Source organism: Zychaea mexicana (assembly GCF_025766255.1).
Source record: "Zychaea mexicana strain RSA 1403 chromosome Unknown BDB00scaffold_68, whole genome shotgun sequence".
Classification (NCBI taxonomy): Eukaryota; Fungi; Mucoromycota; class Mucoromycetes; order Mucorales; family Lichtheimiaceae; genus Zychaea; species Zychaea mexicana.
The window spans coordinates 138,557-153,046 of record NW_026516731.1 but is presented as its reverse complement, the minus strand read 5'-3'; the positions used below and the strand labels follow the sequence as shown (position 1 = coordinate 153,046).

The 14,490-nt window shown below is 43.9% G+C and overlaps 4 protein-coding genes across 4 annotated transcripts; 3 read left to right on the top strand and 1 right to left on the bottom strand.

Moving 5' to 3' along the window:
- The first annotated feature begins 3,097 nt into the window (after positions 1 to 3,097).
- Positions 3,098 to 4,598, top strand: BDB00DRAFT_535811 (uncharacterized protein). The gene is made up of 3 exons (XM_053117769.1): positions 3,098 to 3,638; positions 3,767 to 4,441; positions 4,525 to 4,598. Exons 1-2 carry the CDS (start codon positions 3,363 to 3,365, stop codon positions 4,136 to 4,138), a joined length of 648 nt encoding a protein of 215 aa, XP_052976924.1. The 5' UTR covers positions 3,098 to 3,362; the 3' UTR covers positions 4,139 to 4,441; positions 4,525 to 4,598.
- On the top strand, positions 4,278 to 5,816 carry BDB00DRAFT_768459 (WD40-repeat-containing domain protein; the record flags this gene model as incomplete). Its single annotated transcript, XM_053119739.1, has 5 exons — positions 4,278 to 4,441; positions 4,525 to 4,651; positions 4,775 to 4,997; positions 5,075 to 5,550; positions 5,691 to 5,816. 5 exons carry the CDS (start codon positions 4,278 to 4,280, stop codon positions 5,814 to 5,816), a joined length of 1,116 nt encoding a protein of 371 aa, XP_052976923.1.
- Positions 5,817 to 6,259: 443 nt separating this feature from the next.
- On the top strand, positions 6,260 to 8,027 carry BDB00DRAFT_535713 (Alpha/Beta hydrolase protein). The gene is made up of 8 exons (XM_053117768.1): positions 6,260 to 6,542; positions 6,606 to 6,668; positions 6,743 to 6,812; positions 6,892 to 6,916; positions 6,981 to 7,251; positions 7,387 to 7,452; positions 7,544 to 7,688; positions 7,832 to 8,027. Exons 2-8 carry the CDS (start codon positions 6,636 to 6,638, stop codon positions 7,876 to 7,878), a joined length of 657 nt encoding a protein of 218 aa, XP_052976922.1. The 5' UTR covers positions 6,260 to 6,542; positions 6,606 to 6,635; the 3' UTR covers positions 7,879 to 8,027.
- Positions 8,028 to 8,423: 396 nt separating this feature from the next.
- BDB00DRAFT_836771 (uncharacterized protein) lies at positions 8,424 to 11,429 on the bottom strand. The gene is made up of 7 exons (XM_053124507.1): positions 11,322 to 11,429; positions 11,079 to 11,208; positions 10,773 to 10,998; positions 9,727 to 10,640; positions 9,561 to 9,639; positions 9,346 to 9,422; positions 8,424 to 9,160 (listed from the first exon to the last, which is right to left on the bottom strand). Exons 1-7 carry the CDS (start codon positions 11,371 to 11,373, stop codon positions 8,644 to 8,646), a joined length of 1,995 nt encoding a protein of 664 aa, XP_052976921.1. The 5' UTR covers positions 11,374 to 11,429; the 3' UTR covers positions 8,424 to 8,643.
- Between the last annotated feature and the right edge of the window lie 3,061 nt (positions 11,430 to 14,490).

The window sequence follows — 14,490 nt, the reverse complement described above, 5'->3', positions numbered from 1 at the left end:
CTGCTTTGTACGTGTGATTTGGATTAATAAATATTGGCCTATCGGCCCATACAAAAAAAAAGATTCTTATCGTGCAGTTAGCCTTTGATCATGTCGTTTATGACCAAAATATATGAGCTCCTCATTTCAACATTTATCCCAGCCTTTGTAAGGATGCGAAACGAAGCCTTTCAAATGACTTCTCTTCACTCTGTTACATGCTTTCGTGATTTTTTTTTAAAAAGTGTCTTCCTGCAGAACCGGTGACGCTTAACCTACTCTTTGCCACTGCCCGAAATTGTTTTATTGGGGATACGCTCTAGAGAATAAACAGGGATTTATCTCTCTATGTTCTCATGCGTATGAATGGCTGGGTTATCCATTAACATATGACGGCCTTTCATGTGTGGATGCTTGTTCATTTCGAGAGTCGTTTTTATAGTAAGTGAGCTGTTACAGTCCCTGATGTAACATATCCTTCAGCCCTTCTCTTCTTTGCAGGCATGGAATTTTTTACAATGACTGTAATCAGTCCTATGGCAGAAATCGCGCCAAGATAGACGTTGTAGTTGGCTGGTTACGATAGCGTGAGTATCTTTTATGACCAGGCTCGTGAACGTTTCATATTGATATCAAAAGCAGACTCGTCAAAAAACACATAATTCGATAGGAAGTTAATGACTGTATTCTCCTATTTACAATCCCAATCGTACCGCTCCTCAATCTTTGTCAGGAATCTGCTGTTTTCTAAGAAAGGCTGCGTTCACTTCTCATAAAGCTATAAACAGTGCTGCGGAACACTTTCAGATCATCAATAAATGCTCAGTCACTCCAACAACAGTAGCAGAGGAATTATGATAGCATGAATGAAGTTGATAACAGCTGTTTTATGTTCTTCCGTGAAGATACACTCAAGGCCTACTTTTTTCATCTCTCGAAAATACTCCAAAGGGCACACATTGTATCATACTGATTTTAGCCATCACTGTGCTATTCGAATATGAATACCCAACTGCGTTGCGGCAGCTGATGCACTCATACACTTTTCAATCTTCAGATCGAAAAACCTAGCCTTATCCTGAACAGTATACCGCAAATAATCCCGTTTGTGTTTGCTCCTTCATACGGATGATATCATCTTTTGGTCTTTCTATCAACATTAGGAAGATTCATTAGAAGTTGCAGTTTTCAAGCACTCAGTATGTGTAGCAACACAGTTATTTCAACAATAAATTCATTCTGGTAGGTATCTTACGGAATCTAATGCACTGCTATAGATTGCTCGTCAAGAAACCGTCGACACCTTAAAAGATCAAAAGAAGACATAAAGCCGCTGCCCGATTTTCCAATTCGAGTGGAGAGAGCTCTCTACAGTCTCCGTACAGTATAGCTAGCCCGCGAATTGTTAGGCTCAGCAAAGTAAATCATATGAGCATTGTTCCCGATGAAGGTCCCATGAAGGTACGAGGATGTCCTGATGATTATTATAACAGCCTTATTTTATTACTCTTGCATGAAAACTTTTTAAATCATTCATATCATTACCATGGCAGGTAGAACTAGTAGAAGTCGTGATTTGATGTTACATTTCATTTCGTCCTTGCTGCCCTCGATTCGTGGAAAATCTACCCAGTGCTAGCAAGACAGTATGGTGTACATTGGCCATCGAAAGTCACTGAAGTCGTTTAGCTTATTGTCTCCATACCTGCTACATCTTCTAAGTGTTCTGGCTCTTATTTTCACCAACCTGTTTCAATGATTACCACATTTTGACCTTCCCAGTAAATTTTAATGCATGGCTTCTGGTGCTTATAAACGAGAGAGCGACCTTTTTCATCAGGGGAATGTAGAAGTAAATTTTAAAGCATTTTGTTTCCGCAATCCTTCCCTTTGTATCCACCACAGAGTGCCCATTAAAAAGGTACAACGAAGGTAAACCATCTCGCCCTTGCGATTCTTAAAATACGTATTCATTGCGATCTCTTTTACAGTTTATTTTTGTACGAGAAGACATTTTGTTGTATCGGTGTGAGAAACCGATTTGATTGGAAAACAAAGTTAGATACACAGTGTTCTATTAAGCTATTTTTTGGTGCAAGCGGGTGAGCATGCTCACTGCCTGTTGACCAACGTGATCGGAGACGAAGTCGGCGTCCTCAAAAATACGTTTCCAGTGCGCCTGTCAGATAGCAAGGGTAGTGCAAGCAATAAACAGGTTGAAAGAGAGCTTCTTGTATTTGTTGTTAATTTGGGGTGGAGTAGTCTGCGTAAGATGGAGGCGGTTGGTAGTCGAGAAGATGAGGTGTGGCAAGAAAGACGGTGGCATCAACTTGTTCCCAGACTGAGCGTTTCCTTGGCATTTCCAGATATAGTGTTGGTCAGTATCACGTTGGTCGCAGACTCCTTTACAGTTATGCCACACGTAGATAAGAAGATGTGCGGCGTATGAACGTCGGCCGCTAATAAAAAGCTTAAGTATCGCAATAAATCAGTGGCGAGATAAACATGTTGGAAAACTACACAAGACCCCTGCCCTATGCCAGGGCTGTACCAGGTGGGAGGCGGGAAGTGGCCTCCTTCCTCTTTTCACTAGCCAAGTAACGTATACATATAGATACGAGGTCCACTATACTTTATTTTTCCACTTAGCCATAGGTGCAATGGTCATGTTCGTCTATAAAAGGACAAATTCATTGTGGTTGCTCGCATGTCTCGCTTGCGGACAAGTTAGCAAGGACATTTGACAGAAGCGATGCATTTCTACGAAGAGGAAATAAAAATGCAATATAACGAACAAGCAAAAACATGGCAAATATAGCGTATAAGATGACCGATGCCTCTGGCTTGATTCAGGAAGGACTACTGTAATACTGATAATGACATATTAAACGACGAGCAGAAAAGCTTATCATTTTTCCCGTAATTTATATCTATCAATGCACTGCTACAAAGAGGATTGCCAACACTTTCAGAGGTCATCCGAGGGATCATGCACCGCCAGTAATAGTTTGTCGCTTAATCTCATAATGAAATCTTCTTTCGTCCATAACTTTCCTCTTCCACTGACCCCCCCCCTCTTTCCTCATATAATAGCGCCAGTCTTTGATACCCCGACATATTAAAGACACGTTAAAAAATCTTTGAATCTTTTGTCTTTTTCGACACACACGCACACACATACACACACATACACACACATACACGCACAAACACACACACACACGCACACACACGCACACACACGCACACACACACCAAAAGTAATATTAATAATACGACTAACGGCAATACGACTTCTATATGACGCTTACTAGCGAACAAGTAAACATAATCGTTTACAGATATCTTCAAGAATCCGGTAAGAACATGACGAATTGCCACCCATGAAAGACAAAAAAGAAAAGCGCGTTTCTTTTTCTTTTAGTCTAAAAAGGCACCTCGTAAACACATTTATACACACGCACGGTAACACTTTCCACCAACCAACCAATCGACTACGTACATTGACTGTAGGCTTTCGACATTCATCTTTTGCGTTTCAACATGAAAGCCAAGTACAAAATTCAGCATATCGCGACGCCGAGATTCAACCTGGCGCACTCATCAACATCATCCACAAAGGTCTTCAGTTTATGGACATTGAAGCCCACATGAACGAGGTATATGCTTTTACAACTACCACTGGCTTCTGATGTCGTTTTTCCACTCTTCAATAACGACCTTTCGATGGGGGCCGGGGCGACTCGATTATTTGTATATTTACATTAACGATTTTAAATTTGAAAAGGACGGAGAACTGATGGAGTGTAACGTTCCGTTTTCCCTACTTGAACCACATCACTGTGATTTGACTGGCAAGACGTTTAATGATTCGCAACAAGCATTGTCACCCACACCTAGCGCGAAACGACAACGGAAAGAAAAAGCACAAAAAGAAAGAGAGAAACGAGCAAGACGAGACAACAACAATGTATCGACAACGGCGGCAGCAGCAACATCCACAATAACACCTGCAGCAGCAGCGACGGGAACCGAGACTGAATCTGCCGTAGCGGCTGCTGCTGCAGCTGCTTCAGGAGCACCTATTAATGGAATATCCGTTAAAGAAGAAAATGCCACAACTACAGCAACAGGAGGGGGAAGCGATGATGGTAAATAACAATAACAGAATACATGGGAATGAGCGATATACATTTCTTGAATCCTTCCGAAAGATATCGTTTGGGATGGGTGAGATGTTTGGTAATCGTGTGGAAGACTATTACTAATCGAGCGATAACTGATTTTTTTAAGTGGAAATGCAAGAAGCATCGGCAGAAACCACTTCAAAGACCGAGACTCCAGCTGCGGCGAAAGCACAGACTGTAGTAGATCCAAACGATGTATTGGTATTAAAGGGACATCAAAGCGAGGTGTTTTCATGCTCATGGAATCCTGTGGAGCCGTTATTGCTAGCATCGGGGTATGTCTATTATTTACTGTGATGGAATTGGGAAAGAGAGGTCACAGTGAATTTTATTAATCCGGATGATAAATATGTATTAGATCCGGTGATGCTACAGCAAGATTATGGCGGGTCCCAGAGGGTAATGAGGCAGTGCCTCCTCCTGTGATATTGAGCCATTTACCAAATGTAAATGAAAGCAAGGATGTTACGACGCTTGATTGGAATGTAAGTTTGTATATCATATTACAGTGAAGAGGAGAGGGGAAGAGGGCGATAAGCTATGATTATATAAAACAGGCTTATAAGTTATACTCACATATCCGTTGTATATCTTCTTTTAACTACTAGCCATCGGGTACGCTGCTGGCTACAGGTTCTTACGATGGTCAAGCACGTATATGGACCTTGAAGGGTGAACTACGATTCATCATGGCACAACACCGTGGCCCAATATTCTCGCTGAAATGGAACAAAAAGGGCGATCTTATTCTGAGCGGCAGTGCAGACAACTCGACATGTGTATGGAATACGGAAACGGGCGAAATGAAGCAGCAATTCAATTGCCATTCACGTAAGTATTGGCAATCAACAACACCATCTAAGGAGCTCGTTGAACTTACAATTCTTTCCCAACGCGGGTGCCTGCAGTAGCTATTCTAGATGTCGATTGGATGGACAATGTCACATTCGCATCATGCTCTTCCGATAGAAATATCTATGTGTGCCGCGTAGGGGCAACAGAACCACTGAGAAAATGGGCAGGACACGACGACGAAGTAAATGCTGTACGCTGGGATCCTACGGGTCAGTATCTCGCATCGTGCTCTGACGACATGACGACCAAGATCTGGTCCATGGCATCCGATCAACCAGTTCAGGAAATCCGGGGGCATCAGTTGCAGATCTACACATTGCAGTGGGCGCCAAAGACAGACAACGGACCACGGATATTGGCTACAGCAAGCTTTGATGCGACTGTACGCTTATGGGATGCATTGAGCGGCGAGTGTCTTCATGTACTACGGAATCACACAGAGGCCGTTTATTCGATATCATTCAGTCCGGATGCACGATTACTGGCAACAGGCAGTTTTGATGAGCTACTAAATGTGTGGAATACAAAGGTAACAGTGCTTTCTTTTCGGGATGGGCCGGGGAAGATAGATGGGTAGAGAGGCTTCTCGGTGTGTTTTTGAAGAGCACGTTTTTCTGGAAGCTGATTATCATGTACTTTGTTGTTGCTGTGTGTAACGCACCAATATAGGATGGCGCATTGCAAGAAACATTCAAGGCCAATGGCGGCATATTTGAAGTTCACTTTAATAAAAATGGCGACAAGCTGGCAGCTTGTACGTCTCACAAGCAGGTACGTGTCGCACATCTTTCCTAGTCATGGCCGTTCTCTCCTTGTGGCTAACAAAACACATTTTGTTAGGTTGTAATATTGGATACGAAGCGATAATCTCGCCTGGGTGTCCCCTCTATTTCTCCCTCTCACTCTCACTCCTCCCCCTCTGTCTTCCCCCGTTTAAATATACTATTTTAACTCAATCACACACACGTCGATCCTACCCAAAATCGTCTCTTTTTCCATATATGTATATACATATATACTATATATACGCTACACTTTTTTCTCTTTTCTAAGTATTTGTCAATAGGTATACATAGTAACATTACGAGATACATCATCCTTCCTTCTGTTTTTTTTTTGTTGTTTTGTATTATCAACAACCACATATTTAAGCTGCCCTTGTAACTGTTGCATATAAAATGTTGCATTTAGTAATTTTTGAAATTTGCATGTATGTTTGAGCGCTCAGTATGTTATGATGCCACATGGCCTCTCTGGCTTATTAAGAAAAAACGGTAACCTAGCAGCGGGAACAAGAAGGCGCAGAAGTCTGTGTCACTTCTTTTATCTTTATGGAGCCCGTCGTCGAAACCGAACTTACAAAAGATACAGCAAGCAAGGGCAAGTTAATGCCTGAGCTGAAATGGTCGCATGCATATACACAAGGCTTTGCGCCTGTCGCAAAAACACGATCTTCAAAAGTCATTGACATTTACTACGAGATGCATGGCACTGGTCCGAAGAAAATTGCATTGCTCATGGGTAAAAACCGTCTCGCCTATTACAGTTCTTCTTCAAGTAAAGAAGCTTAGCTTTCCTTTGCAGATACCTGAAATACTTAATATTTGATTAGGCATGAATGCGCCTTGTCAAGCTTGGGACTATCAGGTAAAACATCATATCAATTCCTGATAGTGCTTATGCTCGATTCCAGCACGATTAATACTATGTAAACCTCATAGACTTGCTACTTTGGTGCAATGGATGATTATACTGTGCTTAGCTTTGATGCCCGAGGTGTAGGCTGGACAGGTAAAAAGTTTTTTTACTGGGAAAGTGCTAAGTCAAATAGCTAACGCGAACTTTCTCCAAACCCCTCGTCTGCAATCAGGGGGAAGTTGGGACTTTTACAACAGGTACTTCATTTGCCAACCAAAAGAAGGTTATCTCTCTTTAGTAAACTGTTTGGGGTCCATAAAGTACCGAATGGAGCTTGGACTTTATAGAGCTGCTAGACCACTTGGGATGGACGCAAGACGTCCATGCTGTAGGTCATAGTGCAGGAGGACAGGCCTTGATGAAAGCACTCTTGCAAAACACGGTGCCCAACCGTTTCCGGTCTGCGAGTCTATTAAATACCACGAGTGGTGGGCTGCGACCCTTGGCCGGACCATGGGCAATTGTTTCAAACCTATTTGTCAAGGATCCGCGGGAACAAATGATACGACTCATGCGCGTCAATTACACCGAGGTAAAAAAAGAAAAGGGAAAAAGGAGAAGCTAATGCTAGAATAAAGTTTATAAGGTTCTACGCAGAGCAGAGTGATGATGTGTTATTAGTTGCTCATTAAAGACAAGGTTACCGTGATAATATGTGTTATGTTAGTCTTGGCTGAACGCCAGACCAGATGACGATGTCTCCTATGATACCAATATGGACAAGTTGTGTGCAGTAAGTTGCCAAGTGAAATTATTGCTGTTGCTGTCATGACAATACAAATCAATAACGAGTTTTTGCCTTGTTTGTATAAATAAACATATAGCGAATGGAAGATAGAAACAGCAGAAATCGTCCTCAAACGATCGGGTCAATGATAAGCCAGGCCATTGCCTCCTTACGCCATTGGATGCGGGAGCGAGATTTGGAAATCATCAAAGAGAGTGGATTGCCGATACTTGTAGTCAGCAGTAAGTGGCACGCATCTAATGTTTCTTATTTTCTCTTTGGGGGAGGGTGAGATGTTCGGCGAGAGAGAAAAGAGTTTCGTCTCGATACTTTAAGGTTTTTTTCTGACGTTAGCAGATTCATGGGATAATTTTGCATATTTGAGTCATAGCGAGTATCTTTTTGCCAAGCTTGAGCCGTGGAAGTTTGTAGTATTCAATGACACAGGGCACGGTGTGCCTACAGCAAGATATGACGAATTGAACAAGTTGCTGGAAGAGTTTTGGCAGCATGCTGAAAAGCAACAACGAGACCAACGGGAGCAGTAGTAGTGGCACCACTGCAACAATAACAAGCAGGAACGCGAATATTATAGTACAAAAATGTACGTACGATGTACACACACGCACATATTGTAATAGTAAGCAACAATCATGATAAATTAAGAAAGTTGTACAGATGATGACGATGATAATGGAAAGGAGGCGCCCGCAGCTACATAAAAAGCAGCTATTAAGGGGACCCTGAAGGTATGACAATTTAACATAACTGCAGGCTGCTGCAGTCAGTCAGTCAGTCAGTCAGATGATGTCTCTGTATGTAAGAAAATCAACAATGTCACAGAACCGCGGGGTTGGGGGGACACATAAATGTATAGATTGTAAACGTGGTACTTATTGCTACCCATCTCAGAAAAAAAAGATTGGCACAACAAAAACTACAACAAAGAATACTTGCGTCATAATAACGTGGACGAAGTTGTATATGTGCATTATTTTGAGTACTACAGTTTTTCTACATAATACAGGAGATAAACAGGAGAGAGAGAAAGAGAGAGAGAGGATGTATAATGATATATGTGTGCTATATGAAGGCAGATTTAATGTGTAAATGTATGATATAGTAATAAGTTGATATAAAAAAGGTTACGTATAATAAGAGTATGTATAGCGTGTAAGGGTGGCGGGTAGATTAATATTAAGCGGTCTTTATAGCAGAATGGGCATGCGAAGGTTGGGGTTGATGATGAAGTGCGGCGGATGTAGCAGTAGTTGTAGGAGTGACTACTGAAGTGTGTGTTGGCGGTGGAGGAAGCATAGGTGTTGGTGATGGAGAAGACGAGGAATCGCGTGTTCTATTATTATCATGAAAGTTGAGCCGCATCGAGACTCCAGTGCGTGGCAAGGGTTCTGGAGGCGGTTGAGGATCGCGCGGATAGTCGCCTACAGCATGATGCGCATGAGGGAATAAGCTACGGGTGCTTGTCAGACTATAGTTGACGCCGCCCAACAAGGCCATAGGATCTGTCCGCCTTCGGTTCCGGCCGGGCTTATTGAATCTTGCAGGCTCGAACGTCTGCCAGACATACTGTGAGCATTTGTCTGCGTTTGGCAGATCCTGAATCATTTTAGCAATTGTGTTTTTGCGTAGACCAAAGAAATCGGGTCCGACCGGATTGTGGCCATATTCCTGGTTTCGAATAGCAAAGGCGCGTCTATAGTGATGTTGAATTGTACAGATTTGTTTTTTTGTTTTTGTTTTCCATGAGTTTCATGTCGATTAATAACACCAGGAAAGGATGAGAGGAGAAAGAGGATAGCGAAGGGGGGGAGGGCGAGGGGGTGGGAGATTCGGGCGGGCGGGTGACGGAGGTAGAGAGAAAGAGAGGAGGTTTCTTACCTGACAATGATGGTCCACACAGTTGTCGGTGTTGGTCCAGAATAGGTTACAGGACAATCATCTGCAGTGACCTCAAACTAATAGCAACGAGCATCAATGTTAGTTGCGTTCAGAATGGCTAATTTGCGTACGAACGGAAAGGGGTGTGAAGATGTAGAATGTGGGCAAGCTAGAAAGGAGGGCTTGGGGGAGGGGAGGGGAGGGGTTTTATTTACCTTGGGTTCTCTTCCGTTGTCCAAAATGCGGCATGTGTACTGAGTGTCACTTTTAGCATCCACCATGCTTCGATACCATCTAGAAATAGGCACGGAAGTGCTTAGTAGAGCAGCAGGATGCAAGCTTAGTGCGCACTATACAATGGTTGCGGGTGTGTCTACTTACTTGCGCACAGTGTAATTCGCAGGGTAGATGTAGCGTTGATTGTGATATGCAGGGCGGTCATAAACAATAGTGCCAAGATCCACCACAGTCCATGAATCGATCTCGACAGGTAAGGCGTAATTGCCATTCGCGTCACGGTCAACATCATAATATGTGCGTACTGCAGTGCTGACTTGCTGCTGCTGTTGATGTGGTTGTGATGAATGCTGTTGCTGTTTTGGAACTGAAGCATCGGTTGTATTATTTGTGGCGGAGGATGGTGTATTGCTGTTGGACAGAGGCAAGACAGTAGCGGTAGAGGGGTTCTTTTTACGTTTTTTGTTGCTAGGTGTGTAAATGACTGGGATAGATCCCGGTGGATGGACCACGTGATGCGCTGGAGCAGTAATCGTAAGATTATTATTATTATTGCTATCATCCTTGGTAATTAGTGAGCTTGTCGTTGTCGTCGTCCGTGTGAATGCAGATCGGCGTTGTTCTTCAGCCGCCTGGTGCAGGAAATAAGGTCCTATGCCTGCCGATCCGTCGGTGACCCGTCGACGGCGCACCATGCGGTCCTGCTGGTCGTCCAATGGTGGCGTTAATCGTGGGCGCTTAAACTCATTGGGAAAAACTGGCTCTGGTCTGAATAACTGGGTTGTGGGCGGTAACCGGACGGGCGACGATGATGGGTCGCGCTTCTGCTTCATGAACTGGTCGAACTCGGTCTCCTTGCCCTTTTCGGAGGAAGAGCCAAAGGGAGGAGAAGCACGCGATGGCGACCAAACCGATGCAAGCCGTGGCTGAAGCGCCGCATCAATGCCACAGCAGCATTGCGAGGATAGTTGCGGAGGCGAGCGGGGAGCCTTTTTGAAGCATTCAAAGTTCTGAGCTTTGAGTGCCATGTAAAAGTCATCTTTGGCCCATTTTAATGTCTGTTGTGGAAGATGTCGTGTTGTTCGTTCGTCATAGCAGTGGAATAAGGAAAAAGCACGTGAGTGAGCTGAGAAAGAGTGCCCTGCGAGGAAGAAAGAACAATGGGAGATATAGGAGAGACAGGCACTTACAGGTTGTAACTCAATGTGCACTTCACAGCTGTCCTTAGCATTTGAGATCTTGCCATGGATCGTTACATCTCCGCTCTCATCGTGCGGAGGAGCGTCCATGATCCATGAGAGCAGCCCGCGGCCTTCCCAGATGACAGAACTTTTTTTATCAGACAGTGTGCGACATGATTCCTGGAAATTTGCAGTGTAAATCGACAGGTCGTGCTCCTGGCAGATCATATCCGGGCTGAGATGCAAATTACCGGGTTAACCATCATCATCGTCGTCTTTTTTTTTTTTTCTGCTGCAGGAAACCGTGGATCTTACCTGGATGAGCAGATCGCCCATAGACAATCTCGCAGTCGAATGGGCACGTAGGTGCTGGCTAGGTCGACTGTCGTTGGAAACACAGCCATTCGGGTGGTCGATGATCCTCGGAACGAATAATAGACTTTGGCTATGATGGAATAAGAGGAATGATGTCGACGTGAGAAGGTGTGTTATTGTTTTGTGGCTGTCAGTCGAAGCATAAAGAGAAGCGTGTGCGATAGACAATGGAAGCATGTGTACCTTTCAGATGTGTTTTCGGGGGAGACAGCGATAGCCGTTGATTGGAATCCATAGTGGCAGGAAACAGAAGAGTACGAGAAAAGCAAGAAGAAAGAAGAAGAAGAAAAGAAGAAGCGAGCCAAGTGATTTTTTTTAAAATGAGGAAAAATAGGCACAGAGTTAGTAGCAGCAGCAGCAGCAGTAGACCCAATGTGTGTGCGCATATACACACACACACACGCTAGTAAGTGCTGCTATCCTTCTCACCCCACCCAACCCCCCCAAGCGGCTCTGTTGTGGTTACACTTGCATCGTTTTTCCCATTCAGCAACTCTTTCGTCAGAACCCCGAAAAGCTCGGACCGTTAAGGTTTGGTTTTATGGCTCATCACATAAATGCGCTACTTTATACCGTCTAGAATTGGGTTCCATCGCCCAGCTTTCATTTCATTTCGCTCCATGGCTTCCACTCCACTCTAGAAGAAGCACACCCTCTCTCCCCAATGAAAAAAGGTCAAGCGGTTTCGGTCACGGAAAGACACTTTGGCACGAGGTCTTGCAGTTTCGCTTGCTCCACGCATTTCTAATTTCCCTTTTTCTTGTGGTTTGGCCTTGTCCTACCTTTCATTCATATGAAAAGTTCGGGGGGGGGGGGTGAGAAGAGCCCCATTGCTGCTGCTGCTGCTCTTCCCCGTGTTATTAAAACCGCCTGACGTATATATCGGTGAAAGGAAGGGAGAAGAACGGAGGGGGGGAGTACAATCATTGGCCAAGCTGTGCGTTTCGACTGCCATATATGGTAGTTCCCAATGCCTTTTGAACGTAACGCGCAAATGTTGCACAGTCCTATCCAATGAAGTGAAATGCAAAAAAAGATCTGCTGCTCACTCAGTACATGCTCTTCCCCCTCCCCACCCCCCAAATCAAGACCATTTCCTCCGCGCGCGTTGTCTCTCTGTCTCTCTCCGCTCACTTGGAGTCTGTCTCTCCTACTTTGAGAATTACATGCACCAGGGCCACGTTGCCATGGAAGTAAATGAAATGCAGTGCTTTTTGTAACCAAGGGGATAATGAAAGGGAAGGGAGAGGGTCCAATGAGTAGAGAAGGGCACAAGAACCCTGTCTTTACCCCACGCGTTATCATCATCATCATCACCGTCGTCAGCAGCATCAAAGCATGGCTGATAAACTATGAGTCGGGCATATGCGAGCAGAAAAGAAAGCACAAGAAAAATGAAATGAAATGGGACACGACGATCCAATGACAGTAACCGAGCCAAATTGAGAATGGAGGCGGAGGAAACGAGTTCTGGGATCATCATGGAAAGAACTGTCATCTCCCCATAAAGGGTTGCATAAGCTCAAATGTCCGGATTTAGCTAAGCTTTTTCTGCAGCCAATCAAAAACGATCGCTCCCGATCGGTTTTGTCTCGTTTCATGCTCTGCCCTGCTCCTCTTTCTCCTCTCACCCACCCCCCATAAACCTTAATTGCCGCGGCTTTGTGTGCACAGAATAGCAGTTGGTGTGCGTTTTATGTACGTGTTGATCAAGTCTGCTGTCTGCATGTTGATGAACTTTCTAAGGTAAAAGCGGGCGTTTATACAACATGTCAGTCAGTAACCCAAACGCCCAATTCCATCTTGACTCCAAAACACATAAACACAGATTGTACACAGATGTAGCAGATATGCCACCTTTCACGCGCCTCCCCCCCAAACTGCGGTTAGTAAGTAGGTCATGCTACTGCTTTGTTTATCCCCGTTTATCAATGTAAACGTGTAAATAATGCAAGCTGCAAGAATGAGTGTCCTTGCAGCATTGGGATCCCAGTAATTCTTTTTTATAAATGAGGTAAACGTAAGCATCGTAGCACAAGGCAAGACATCATTTTACAACCAACTTCTGACATGTCCTGGAAATGAGGGCACCCGCCGACTTCCACGAGAGAGACAGTCGGGGTGTATCACGGCACCTAGAATTTTAGTTGATAGCAGGTACATGCGGCTATTGATGATGATGATGATTTAATAGACCAAGATGATCAGCAGCATGGTGATGCACAGCCAAATTGGAAGGACGCATCAAATAAAGCTATTTTGCATATACTCATTCTTTCTCTCGCTTTGTTGGTGCCAAACTCATATCCTCGGCTTTATTGCAACTTACTTGACACAATGAAACATATTTATTGTGAATTTAAGGATGCTTTACTGCGGTCCTGGGAACTTTGTTGGCCAGAAAACAGCCAAGAAACAAAAATCATTCGATCGCGATAACAAGCAAGCACTCACAGAAACAGGCTTTTTATTAATATTTTGTACCAAGTTAAAGATCACAGCGCCATTATATAAAGTGCTATATTTCCTTTTCGGCCTAGTGCCTCCACCACACTACTATATAACTCAGTCACGGTTGTAACGGGAACAAAGAGAACAAAATAAGCTTGGAAACTGCTGAATAAAATAAAAAGAGAGATAGAGTTCGGCTTTCACCCATGGGTTGGCAACATCTCTCCTATTCTCCGCCAACAACAATAATATGTCTTTTGGGCGACGATGCATTCGTATTTACCAAATCGGCCCTGTCACGCGCTGTTGGGGGTGTGTAAAAGAGGGGCATGAGATTGGACAGGGTCACATATTACTGTTCTACGCTCACACATGTAATATGTAACACACATATACACATTCGCCGCCGCAGGATACGTCATGCGGTACAAACTTTGGTGTGATACACACATAGCGGCAAGCATTGGGGATCGTCAAAAACAGAAAGAGCCACAATCAACAACAAAAGCAGCAGCAGCAGCAACATCAACAATAACAAAAGAAAACGTTCCGTGATTTCCATCGTTACAAGAAATTCTTTGACCATGGCAACGAAAAAACGATTCTCCTAGCAACCTACAACCTTATCCACTTTTCCTTCTGTAATGCCCAACAAAAAACCGGATAGTCTAATTTTCTTTGCGCCACCCCCGTTCTTTTGAAAGTGTCAAATTAGAGTGGATCCTGGATATCAGTAAAATAAGCAAGAAAGTATAATTAGAAACAGGTAATATGTCACAAAAAAAAAGCCGTAACCTTTTGAACCCGATCGGCATTGAGGTACCTATCAAGAAGGCGCGCACTTGCAGTTTGTCTAGTCCGGCCGCATGTTTAATGTTGTTGCAGGATAATATTACACCCG

Coding starts and splice junctions, on each gene's coding strand:
- BDB00DRAFT_535811 (XM_053117769.1), top strand. CDS start 3,363: ATGAAAGACAAAAAAGAAAAGCGCGTTTCTTTTTCTTTTAGTCTAAAA. Junction 3,639..3,766: donor TTGAAGCCCACATGAACGAG/GTATATGCTTTT, acceptor AAATTTGAAAAG/GACGGAGAACTGATGGAGTG.
- BDB00DRAFT_535713 (XM_053117768.1), top strand. CDS start 6,636: ATGAATGCGCCTTGTCAAGCTTGGGACTATCAG. Junction 6,917..6,980: donor AGTTGGGACTTTTACAACAG/GTACTTCATTTG, acceptor GGGTCCATAAAG/TACCGAATGGAGCTTGGACT. Junction 7,453..7,543: donor ATATGGACAAGTTGTGTGCA/GTAAGTTGCCAA, acceptor ATAAACATATAG/CGAATGGAAGATAGAAACAG.
- BDB00DRAFT_836771 (XM_053124507.1), bottom strand. CDS start 11,373: ATGGATTCCAATCAACGGCTATCGCTGTCTCCCCCGAAAACACATCTG. Junction 10,641..10,772: donor TGCACATTGAGTTACAACCT/GTAAGTGCCTGT, acceptor CTTCCACAACAG/ACATTAAAATGGGCCAAAGA. Junction 9,640..9,726: donor GCGAATTACACTGTGCGCAA/GTAAGTAGACAC, acceptor GCCTATTTCTAG/ATGGTATCGAAGCATGGTGG.